The 12,690-nt window shown below is 45.5% G+C and overlaps 2 protein-coding genes across 9 annotated transcripts in view; one reads left to right on the top strand and one right to left on the bottom strand.

Annotated features, from left to right (window-relative positions):
• Positions 1 to 11,400, top strand: part of LOC147102673 (RNA-directed DNA polymerase from mobile element jockey) — a 132,823-nt gene extending 121,423 nt beyond the window's left edge. For all 8 annotated transcript variants that reach the window (XR_015073048.1, XR_015073053.1, XR_015073052.1 and 5 more), the window contains one exon: positions 10,363 to 11,400. The gene's annotated coding sequence lies outside the window, so the exon portion shown is untranslated. The remainder of the gene's footprint in view (positions 1 to 10,362) is intronic.
• LOC147102675 (myosin-3-like) overlaps positions 1 to 12,690 on the bottom strand; it is a 42,352-nt gene that overhangs the window by 14,382 nt on the left and 15,280 nt on the right. The window contains exons 16-22 of the mRNA XM_085963378.1: positions 12,400 to 12,467; positions 11,402 to 11,489; positions 11,192 to 11,309; positions 10,805 to 10,928; positions 10,566 to 10,702; positions 10,217 to 10,472; positions 9,884 to 10,126 (exon numbers count right to left, since the gene is read on the bottom strand). Coding sequence (XP_085819504.1) covers positions 9,884 to 10,126; positions 10,217 to 10,472; positions 10,566 to 10,702; positions 10,805 to 10,928; positions 11,192 to 11,309; positions 11,402 to 11,489; positions 12,400 to 12,467 — 1,034 coding nt within the window. The remainder of the gene's footprint in view (positions 1 to 9,883; positions 10,127 to 10,216; positions 10,473 to 10,565; positions 10,703 to 10,804; positions 10,929 to 11,191; positions 11,310 to 11,401; positions 11,490 to 12,399; positions 12,468 to 12,690) is intronic.

The raw sequence follows: 12,690 nt of genomic DNA on the forward strand, positions 1-12,690 counted from the left end.
CTGCGATGATGCCAGTCAGAATGCGTGGGCGCTTGGGGTTGCATCTCTGGCTGTCTTCACACAGGTCCAGGGCATCATCAGCTGCACAGACGTGGCAATCCGGGCACCCCCAGAACAACCAGGAATATTCGTCGACTGCAAGGGCTTCCACTCCATCAATGTGCAGCTGGTGTGCAACCACAAAAAGATATTTCTGCAGGTGTGCACAAGATTCCCGGGGAGCTGCCATGTTGCATTCGTCCTGCAGCAGTCGAAGCTCCCTGACGTCTTTGGACCTGGAAGCACACTTAAGGGGTGGCTACTAGGAGACAAGGGATACCCACTTCAAACTTGGCTGATGCCATCCGTCAGAAATCTGACCAATGAAGCCCAACAGCGCTGCAATGAATGCCATATGACTGCCAGATGTGTGATCGAACAAGCCGTCAGGATGCTGAAGATGCGCTTCAGGTGCCTCGACAGATCTGGAGGTGCCCTTCAGTACGCACCAGCCTGGGTGTCCAAATGGTCGTGGTGTGCTGCGCTCTGCACAACATTGCACAGCAGCGAGGTTTGGACCTGCAGCAGGAACAAGGTGCAGAGCGCAGATCCTCTTCGGACGATTCTGAGGAGGAGGAAGGTGATGAGGGAAATGCGCCACCAGTTGCTCACATTGCTGCCCGGGATGCACATTAACGGAAGATTCACTTACGTTGCACCAGTGGCCAGATGTCAGAAGCACACGCAAACGCCACTCTTCCCACGCCTCCCCCCACCAATGCCACTAACAAAGCAGTCTTGCAAACAACCAGCCACCCCTTGCACATCCCCCCAATGGTCCCCGTCAATTCATGTCTTCCTATCCATCATCAAACAAATTAAAAGACAACATGCCACCCAGCAACCAAGAATGGGCAGAATGGGAAAGTGGTGCAAAAGAATAACATTTATGTGATTGAACTAAAGAATGGAAACTTCACAACACAACATTTCTCACACACACAGGTGCATACCCTTGTGCAACGACAAAGCTTTACTCTTCCTTTTCCTCGCGCTCCTACATGGTGCCACCCCTGTGGCTTCAGCAGAGGTAGAGGCGGGCTGCTCAGATCCCTGCTCTGACTGCGGAGATGCTCTTGGCTGATATTCTCTGGGTTTTGGAGCCCATGAGGGTCCCGCCAAAGACTGCTCCACCTGCACCTTGGCAGGGACAGACTCGCCCATCGGGACACAAAGCAGCAGGTTCGCTACTGACTGGGGGGGGGGGGGGGGCGGCAATGAGCCGGAAGTGGAAGTGCTTTGAGGGTAGTTCTTACTTCCATGTCCCCTTTTGCCATCATCCCTCTCTTGGCCCAGCTGAACTTCATTGCTACCACTGTGCTGGAGAGCACTTTGGTGCAGATCAGTGCAGCTCTGTAAGGCCAAGGCTAAGGTATCTGTCATCCTATTTAAGGCACCAGACATGTTGGCATCCAGAATCTGCAGGACGGTGGTCAAGGACTGCATGGACTCATTTCATTGCCACCTTTGATGTTCCAGGGAGCTGGCCACTCGCTTCAAGCATGAGTGATGTGCCCTGCGACATCAACACACTCATGCTTGAAGCGAACACCTCCATTCTCTCTGCAATCGCGATTAGTGTGTGTGGAAGGCCCGTCAGAACATCGCACACTCTCTGCTGTTGCTCAATGATTAACCATTTCAACAACGGCCCCAGGGGTACAGCATCTGTGTCTAGCTGAGCAATGCTTGGAGCATCCTGCGCCCTCTGACGCGGACTCTCCACTGCTGCCCCTGCCACCACCATCTGCTCTTGCTCACTTGTAAAATGTGAGTCACCAGCAATGTTCCCTCTAATTTTCTTTGGCCCATGTGGCCGGTTTAGTGGCTCACCGGCTGCGCAGGACCTCTAGAGCACAGCGCGGCCGCGCAGCTTAAAGGGAACATTGGTCACCAGGCGAAAGCCCAACTATCTGTCTACATGGTTCCACCGAAGTGCGAGTATCTGAGCTGGTGCATGGTAAGCATGAGTCCTGTGATGGTGCACCCTCAGAACGACTCAGCTCCTTTGAGGATTCATTGTCCGTGAGATCCATCAACTGCTGCAGCACGCATGAAGGCCCTGGCAGAGATAAAATATATGAATTAGTACTGGCAAGGCAAGAATGTTGCAACTTATCATTATACCCCTTCTATTCAGTGGTGATGACAAAATGGAATATTGGCTTTTGGAAGACAAGTACTATGCTTTGCTACCATGGCTCATGTCACCACTAAGAAGCCCACTTATAGAGCCACAGAAACAATACAGTGAAGCACACATCAAAATGAAAACAATCATGGGGCAGATGGGGTCTCCCTGGATCAGTTAGAGGTGCTTTACAATATCCCCTCAAATATTTCAGAAAGATCTCTAAACTGCTACATACTGAACAACATTACAAAGTCATAACTATAAGATAGTCACTAATAAATCTTTTAGGGAATTCAGGAAAAACTTCCTTTCCCAGAGAGTGGAGAATGTGGAACTCGCTACCACAAGGAGTAGTTGAGGCGAATAGCGTAGATACATTGAAGAGGAAGCTAGATAAGCACATGAGGGAGAAAGGAATAGAAGGATACGTTGATAGGGTTAGATGTAGAGGGGTGGGAGCAGCCTTGCGTGGAGCATAAACACCAGCATAGACCAGTTGGGTCGAATGGCCTGTTTCTGTGCTGTAGATTCTGTTACAAAGGAGGGAGGTATTTCTGTCACTAAAGCAGTACAAAGATGATGAAGATGAACAAGACCTGGCAACCGGAGATGATAGCATGGTGCAAGACATATTCATCAAAGCTTGATTAAGAATTTGTTTGTCCTTTGGATTACATGCCCAGTATAATAAAATTAAAATTAAAAAGGACACAGCTGCCATTAAAAGGAACATATTGTACTCTTTCCCCATAGCCTTGAATTTTCCACAGTTGCCATTGCTTTTAAAATAGCTACTATCTGAACTGCCTTCCACAGCCTGCCTGTATTCACAACTATGCAGTGCTCACTGAAGCATATCTTCCACAGTAGAAAACCATCATAGAATGTTCAATCTCCTCATCATGCATCGTAATGGCCACAGTATTGGTTTCCATACATTCCACTCCTACTTGTTCAGTTATCATCCCAACAGCGTTTAGTCATTGTATGAGGCACTGAAGCATCAACGCTATCTGTGAAGGCACTTTTGGTATAATATAGTAATGGCCTGTATATGATCATATGCAAATAATTAGTGATGTGCATCACATTTATTTATACTAAGTGCAGTGCATCTAAGGTGTTTACCATGATGTGCCACTCTTTCTCTTTCTTGTATGCCTTGTAGAAGGGGCACATATTCTGCTCCTAAGCAGTTCGCTTACACTGGAAGAGGCAGGTACTTGTTGCTGGTTGGGAGATCTGCTGCGAAGTTTCCCTGGATTTGGACAGGAGAACATCTCCAGATCTTAGGCTCGTATTGGGCATCCCTGCAGTCTTGGGCACTAAACTGGTGATGTGCACGGTGTAAGAATGCTGTGCACTCTTCCACAGAACCACCAAATGGCTTTGCTACATGAGATGCAAGTGCCATATGTTGTGAAGCAGTCTGCATCGTGCCTCAGTTGAAGGCCTGGTCATTGCTGGTCTCTGAACTCAGGAAATGCAAACCTTTGGCCTTCCATGAGCTCTGGTGAAACCATCCCCTATAGTGCTTCGCCTCATTTTTCCAAGGGAATAATAGACAGCTGCTATTGCCTTTAAGACAGCAGTCCATAAGGCCATGACAGCATTCCTGGTAAACTTCTTGTGACATTCTCCCACTGAGTTTGGCATGTGAGTCACGACAATGTCCAGGAACTGTGCTTGAGTTCAGTTTAGGATTTTTACAAGCAAAGGTTGTTCTGCAAATAAGTTAACATAATGAGACTAAACAGCATCATGAACAGGATCTCCAACTCCCTCTTCCACCATTACCTCAATGGATACAATGCCAACAATGTTCATAACAGAATGTTTTAAATAGGGAATAAAGGACTTTCTTCTGTTTGTTGTTGTCGCCTGTCCTCTACTATTCAGCATTATTGAAGACTAATAACCGAGAAAGAGAGCAAATATATATATTTCCAAGTGTAGTTGTGTATTCAGCATTGATGTAAAACTTGTACTATGTAATATAAAGGATGCAAACATTGATGTTGGACTGCAAAGTAATTTTAACATTGAATCAATTGAGCCAATCATTCTTGATAAAGGGTTTTGACCCGAAACGTTGACTCTAATTTCTCTCCACGGATGTTGCCTGGCCTGCTGAGTTTTTCCAGCATTTTCTGGTATTAGTAACATTCACATGTTTGCAATTATATGGTTGATAGCATATCATATAGGCCTCCTATATCATCTATGTGATTTACCAATACTTTGGCTCCTTACCTTATATGCTTCCTTAGGTCAAAATCAAATGGGGCTTCTTAGACTTCCTCTCAAGACTAAAGATGACATTTCTACATTGCTGTGCCCATCAATGAAGGCATCATCTTCAATGCAGATTTTTCTGACCATTACAAGTTTCAAAGTTCAGCACCTTAGCACAGCCTTCCTCAAATATGAATAGGTGTCCATACCGCTTAAGTAGCCTTAATAGACTTGTTCTGGAAATTAAATTCTTTAAGATCCCAGGTGTTTGCTATTGACTGCTTATGTGTGCATTGCTTCTGTAGTGTATGTACCTTTAAGGGGAGAACAACTTTTTACAGCTCCTGTATACTGTAGTACCGGCAGTGACCACACCTGTATATAACCCTGAGTAGGGATCTGTACTGTTTAGTTTTAGAGCAACCCTCATCCAGTAAACACCTGTTGATTGTTCCTCTGCAGTCTGTCGATTATTTGAAGGACCATTACTTAAAGATTCACGGATTTAACATTGGCGACGAGTCGTTTCGAACCTAGCTGCAACTCTGAAGAAGGAGGCCGATTCCACCAGTGCGGGCGTCGACCATCCAGGAAGGACTTGAGCATCGCAGAGGAGGCTGTAGAGAGCTGGGCTTGGTTCTCCAGTCGCGACGATCCAGCGCAGCGGGCTGGCAGCAGGTACGGCGCAGACCCTTCCCGGACAGCGGCGGCGGGAGCCGACCGACGGCACAGAAAAAGGCCGAGCAGCGTCGAAGGGTAAGAGAAAGGGTAAAGCGCACAGGGCGCAGCCGGGGTTGAAGACTGAGCGGCGTCAACGAGAGAAGCGCACAGGAAAACGCGCAGAGTGCGGCCGGTGTTCAAGGGCTGAGCAGCGTCCGCGGGGGAAGAAAAGAAAGCGCGGGAGACGCCATTTGGGCCGCAGCGGAGAAGAAAGGGAAGCGCGGGAGACGCCATTTTGAGCCAGCGGAGAAGGAGGGAGAGCGCGGGAGACGCCATTTTAAGCCAGTCCAACCACACCCAGGGATGCAGAAGAGTGGCAGGGTCACAGCGTTCGACAATGAAGTTGAAGATTGGGCGACATATGTAGAACGCATAGAAGTATACTGCAAGACGAATGAAGTGCCAGATGCCAGGAAAGCACTGGTATTGTTGAATTCCATCAGTGCAAAAACGTACGGCTTACTGCGAAACCTAGTCACCCCAGAGAAGCCAGTGGAAAAGGATTTTGAAAGCATAGTGGCAATCCTACAGGACCACTTAAACCCCACACCGCTGCTGATAGCAGAAAGATTTAAGTTTCATAAAAGGAACCAGCATAAAGACGAAAGTAATGCTGAGTATTTAACGGAACTGCGCAAGCTATCGAAACACTGCCAGTTTGGAACGGGACTAGCAGATACTTTAAGGGACAAGTTTGTGTGTGGGCTTCAAAGTGAAGGAACCCAGAAGCGGCTTCTATCAGAAAAGGATCTTACGCTGGACAAGGCTTTCAACATGGCAGTATCACACGAAGCAGCCGCACGGGGCGCTGCAGAGATACAACGGAGACCGCAAGAATATGGCACAAATGAAATGTCATATGGAGCAGTGAAGTGCTATCGCTGCGGCAGAACAACACATGACCATAAGGATTGTTGGTTCAGGGACCAAGTGTGCAGACAGTGTGGAAAAGTAGGACACATAATAAGAGTCTGCAGGTCGGGAAAGAAAACCAGTAGCAAGAAACCTCCACAGGAGAAGTACAAGAAGGTACATAAGGTGACGGAGAGTAGTTCAGACGAACAGAAAAGTGATACAGACTCCGGAAGCAAGGAGCTGGGTTGTCTGAAACTACATAATGTAACCAAAATGGAGGATCACCAAACTATCTGGGTCACGCTCAAGATAGACAGAGTCCAAGTGAAAATGGAATTGGACACAGGATCAGCCCTAACAGTCATAAACCGAAGGGACTACAAGCGGCTATTCTCACATGTACCCTTGAGAGATACAGGGATTATCTTGAAGACGTACATGGGGCAAAATGTCTACCCCAAAGGAAAAATCAGGGTGAACGTGATATACAACGGCAAGGAAACACCAAAAATGGATGTATATGTATTGCCAGATGGAGGACCACCACTACTAGGATGTGAATGGATCCGGAAGATACAGTTAGATTGGCATGCCATACAAGCACTGATGGTAGATGCCACAAAGGATGACGACGTCACACCTGGACGACTGTCAAAAATGTTAACTGACGCACGAGAAGTGTTCCAGGAGGGACTCGGAACACTAAAAGGCATAACAGCGACGATCAAAATAGAGGAAAATGCAAGCCCAAAGTTTTTTAAGGCCAGACCGGTGCTTTATGCGATCCGCCCAGCCGTCGAAGTAGAGCTGGAAGGTTTAGTACGTTCTGGAGTACTGTCCAAAGTGAACTGGAGCGAGTGGGCTACACCCATCGTTCCTGTAATGAAGAGGTCGTTGAGTAATATGCCTGGGGAACCAAAGAAGATTCGCATCTGTGGGGACTTTAAGGTGACAGTGAACCCAGTCCTTCACACGGTACAATATCCGCTTCCGAGGATTGAAGATATTTTTGCCTCGCTATCTGGAGGAAAACGCTTCACTAAGATTGATCTGGCCCAGGTGTACCTGCAAATGGAGGTAGAAGAAGCCTTGAAACAGTACCTCACGATCAACACTCAAAGGTCTCTACCAATACAACCGGCTGGTGTTCGGGGTAGCATCAGCTCCGGCTATTTGGCAAAGGGCAGTGGATCAAGTCCTGCAAGGGATTCCAGGGACCCAGTGTTATTTGGACGACATCCTGGTCACAGGCGAAAATGACAGTGATCACCTCGCCAACCTGGAGCAGGTGCTCACTAGATTGAAGGAATATGGGCTCTGAGCTAATCGCCACAAATGCGAGTTTTTCCAGAAGCAGATCTCGTATTGTGGCCACGTTATTGATGAAGAGGGGTTGCATAAGTCCCCTGAAAAGATTGAGGCAGTAGTCAAGGCTCCAGCACCGGAAAATGTGTCACAACGGAGGTCGTTCCTCAGGCTGGTGAACTACTACCATAAGTTCTTGTCGAATTTGTCTACAGTAGAACACCCACTGAACACCCTACTGCAAACGGGGGTACCATGGAAGTGGAATGATGAATGTAAACGAGCTTTCCAGAAGTGCAAAGAATTGATCACATCAAAAGAGGTGTTGGCTCATTTCAACCCAGCACTACCAATTCGGTTGGCGTGTGATGCATCACCCTATGGTATTGGAGCGGTGCTGTCGCGCAAATTCCCATACGGCTTGGAGAGGCCAGTAGCCTTTGCGTCTCGGTCACTAACCTCAGCCAAGCGTAACTACGCCCAGATTGACAGGGAGGCCCTCAGCCTAGTGTGGGGAGTAAAAAAGTTCAACCACTATCTGCACGGGCAGAAGTTCACCTTGCTGACTGACCACCAACCACTTGTCTCCATCTTTAATCCAAAGAAGGGCGTTCCGGTGATGACTGCGCAACGGCTACAAAGATGGTCCCTCTTTCTAGGGGCGAACCATTATGAAATAGAGTATAAGGGCACAAAACAGCATGGAAACGCTGATGGGCTATCATGCCTACCACTGCCTACTGCGGAGGAAGCACCAGCAGTGGACCCTGTCGAAATATTTTATTCGACTATAATTGAACGCTTGCCAGTAACTAACGCGGATATAGAGGAGACCCGAAATGACCCGACACTGTCTCGGGTATATGATTTGACGGTGAAGGGATGGCCAACACATGGCGACTCACTGTTGCCAGCATTCTCATCCAGAAGAGAACAGCTGTCAGTATACCAGGGGACCTTGATGTGTGGATCCCGAGTGGTAATTCCACCCAAGTTAAGGGAGAGAGTGCTCAATGAGCTTCACGAAGGCCATCTGGGAGGGGTGAAAATGAAAAGCCTTGCTAGGGCTTATGTGTGGTGGCCGGGGATCGATCAGCAAATCGAGGACCTGACAAAGAGCTGCTCAGGATGCCAGAAGGTCCAAAATGCACCACCACATGCCCCTCTACACCCATGGGAGTGGCCCTCATCTCCATGGCAACGGGTGCATATTGATTTTGCTGGTCCATTCATGGACTCAATGTTCTTAATAGCCGTGGATGCGCACTCGAAATGGCCCGAGGTGATCAAAATGTCCTCCACCACCACGGAGAAAACGATTGCAGTCCTACGGGCCATATTTGCCAGGAACGACTTGCCAGAGCAGATTTACTCTGATAACGGACCACAGTTTGTGTCCGAAGAATTTCGGAAATTTATGAGAAGGAATGGGGTAAGGCATTACACATCTGCTCCGTATCATCCAGCCACAAATGGATTGGCTGAGAGGTTCGTACAAACCTTTAAAAAGGCAGTAAGGGCCATGTGCGATGACGACATTCCACTGCAGCATAAGGTGGACAATTTCCTGTTAGCCTACAGAAATGCGACACATGCAGTTGCCAACCAGACCCCGGCCATGATGTTCTTTAACCGAAGGTTGAGATCTCGTCTGGATTTGCTCAGACCAAATGTACAAAGAAATGTTGAGAATAAGCAATTCCAGCACATCAATGAGAAGCCGACAAGGTGCTTCAATGTAGGGCAACCAGTCTTGGCCCACAACTACCGAACAGAGAAATGGCAACCAGGAACGATATGCACACGGCAGGGGCCACTAATGTACACAGTGGAGGTTGGGGAGAACATTGAGAGACGCCATGTCGACCAGATCCTAGCATCACAGGAACGAGTCAACCCCATGTCTCGCGTACCTGGTAATGAACCCGACATACAGGTAGCATCTACCCCAGAAACAGTAGTATTGGAAGCTGATGAACCAACCGACGACAGGGGGCCAGAATCGCCTCCGCACCAAGAGCAAGACACTCAGGAAAGGCGCTATCCAGAAAGGATCAGGAAGCCGCCCCAAGACTGAATTTATAAATGGACTATTTTCAGTTAATGTTGCATGTTCAAAGTGTTAATTGTTAAATGAATGTTATGGTACTGTTAATCTAAAAGGGGAGGAATTGTAGTGTATGTACCTTTAAGGGGAGAACTACTTTTTACAGCTCCTGTATACAGTAGTACCGGCAGTGACCACACCTGTATATAACCCTGAGTAGAGATCTGTACTGTTTAGTTTTAGAGCAACCCTCATCCAGTAAACACCTGTTGATTGTTCCTCTGCAGTCTCTCTCGATTATTTGAAGGACCACTACTTAAAGATTCACGGATTTAACAGCTTCCAATAAATGTAAGATTCATAACAGGAAAAAGCAAGAAATTAAGTATTCTCCACAGTATGTTACTTTAAACCGAAAATAGTGTAAACGAGGTACATGCTAAACCGGATTTCAGCATAAAGTGCAAATACAGAGCATTTTCTGTACTTAAAGTATTCATGAAATGTGCTAATGCTTAACCATAGCAACCAAAAATAATCATGCGTACTTTGTTTTCGGTGGAATGCATCTCTTTTTCCACTTGGGCTAATGTGAGCTCCAAGTCATCAATGTCTTTCTTCAACTCGGAGCACTCATCTTCAAGTTTCCTCTTCTTGGCCGTCAGCTCAACATTCGTTTCCTCTTCATCCTCTAGTCGTTCGTTCATCTCTTTGACCTTAGCCTCGGCCTGAATTTTGTTTTTTATTAGCTGGTCACACCTTTCCTCAGCATCTGCCAAACTTTCTATTTCCTTAAAAATATAAAATAAATACTTTTCAGTGCAATTAAATTTTGAATACCATAGAGGTAATTTAACTTTGTAAAATGATAATCTACATACCGCTTGCACCTGCATCTGTAGATCATTCTTTTCCTGCAGAAGACTAACCATTTTCTCCTCCAATTCCTTTCTTCTTCCTTCAGATTTTGAAAATGCTTCTTTAAGCTTCTCAAACTCCTCTTTCATGTTTTGCATTTCCTTTTCAGCTTCTGCGCTCCTCAGAAGAGGTTTGATCTTGAAGAACAGTTTCATCCATGGCCAATGCTTGACATTCATGAACGAACGGATATCATACTGGAGAGTGAAGATAGCTTCCCTATGGAAAGCAATTAAGAAGGAATGTTTTTTTTTAAAATTTATTTATTATTTAAATTAAGTCTGTCACAGGTTGTGAACAGTTCTCGTGTACCTTCTTTGCATCATCCTCTGAAATTCTACTCGCATTAAGTAACCACGGCATATAGCTTGTGTGCGGGTAATAAGTGCAGCCAATCTTTCATCTCTCATCTCTTCAAGAACACCCAGGATACCGGCTTTAAAGAATACCTGCAAGTGCAGAAAATATCTTCATGAGTTACATTTGTTTTTTTTTATTACACAGCTATTTATGAAGTTTAGTTATTTTACGAATGTAAATTAGGACTTTACCTTAGTGTGCCCAAATTTGTATTGGCTGTGATCAATGTTAATGGAGCCAAGGAGTTTCTCAGAAGCCTTCTTGCTGTCCATAAACTGACCCTCTGGAATAGCACTTGCATTCAGTACTCTGTATCTGTTTATTTTAAAATAAGTATAGTTATATTCCCACATTTATGTCTTTACAATTGTAACCTTTTTCACATTTGATGTATGCCCAACAGATCTTTGGATGAAAACTATTATAACTTGCAAATTAAGTGACTGGTGAATTGTACACAACTTCCTTAGGAGCGGAATGCCACTTAGGTGCCACTGTTTCTATTACACCTTCCGTTTAGGTAATGCATAACATTTTATGGTGTTGGATATGGAAGGTTATAAACTCCAACTAGTTACCTTTGCTTGAAGTCTGCATAGAGGATTCTGCTTGGGAATCCTTTTCTACAAATTCTGATCCCCTCAAGCACCCCGTTACACCTCAGTTGGTGCATGACTAGGTGATTGTCCATTTCACCTGTGTGGTGATAAGAATGCAATTATATGTTTGTAATACTTTTTTTGCACAAATAGGGAGAACGAAGAATAAAATTGATTGCTGGAAATTACCTGGAGTTTTTGTTTCATTTGGAATAATGCAACGCACAAAGTGGGGGTGAGTGCTTCTCAAGTTAGTCATCAGCTTGTTCAGGTTTTCCTATATCAAACAACGAATTTAATAACCAATAGCAGTTATTTTCTTGACTGAGCCTTACATATAACCATAAGCAACCAAACTATTGTCAATGGCCCTGAAATTGCGGTCTCCGTGATGGCATACTGCGAGTATACCGTTGTAATCCATCCAGGTTTCCACATGTGCGAAATCTGGAACTTGATTTGTCAAGGTACGCCTTGACAGATCATCCGAACTGCATGGAAACTCAGTATTGCTGGTGCAGTGTTGGGCTATTTGCCTTACAACTGCCCAGCAATTGCCCGTGCTACTCTTATGGCTGGTAAAAGGAGGATAGGGCCTGCTTTCATCAGTCTAAGGGTATATATAAAACATTTTAAAATGCTAAATTATGCACATACACTTTAAATGAGCTTATGAAAATATTGGCCTGGATTAAAATGTTTAAAATTATTTATCAAAAAATTACATTTTTATTGAGGTTGGTGCAATAAAGGAACTTATGAATAAAATTGCAATTCAGTACATTGTATAATTATTAGAATTGTGTAAATTGTCCAATTATTTGGGGATTCCATTGCATCTCATTAGGGGAATTCCCTTTGTAAATGATTGCAATGGAATCCTCCTTCGTGATTGGAGGACCGGGGGCCCACGTGATCCCAGGGACACTTCCGAACCGCCCGTGTCCCTGGGATCCATGGACCTTTACGCTGTCGTCAGCCTGGAGGCCCGAGACTGCAACTCCTCGCAGCCTGGACGCCTGGCGTTAGGTTTGGATTTGTTTTGTGGGTTGGAGGCGTACTCCGGAGTTACGCCTCTGACCGCAATTTATACCCCATTGCTTCATTACCATGCTACAGGTGTAGGTTTATCTCGGACAATTAGAGTTAACGGTGCAGTTAGAAGAAAGTTAAAAAAAAGAACTTACCCGAAAGAGTGCAGACACTGTTTGGAAGGAAGAACCCTTTTTCTTGGCACCTTTCTTTACTCCACCTTCTACAAAGTATATATTGTCATAATCAATTCAGGGTATAAATTGCATGATAAATTATTCTAATATAGTAAAGAATGCAGAACTTAGAATTACTAACTTTGAAGAGCTTTTATTTTTAATCAAGTCATTGATTCTGGGATGACATTTATTGCCCATTTCTAGTTGCTCTGAGAAGGTAGTGGAGTGCCACCTTCTTGAGCTGCTGCAGTCCTCACTGTGTTGGTG

The sequence above is a fragment of the Somniosus microcephalus genome, chromosome 21 (assembly GCF_052327205.1).
Source record: "Somniosus microcephalus isolate GS21.2 chromosome 21, FLI_Smic_1.0, whole genome shotgun sequence".
Lineage (NCBI taxonomy): Eukaryota > Metazoa > Chordata > Chondrichthyes > Squaliformes > Somniosidae > Somniosus > Somniosus microcephalus.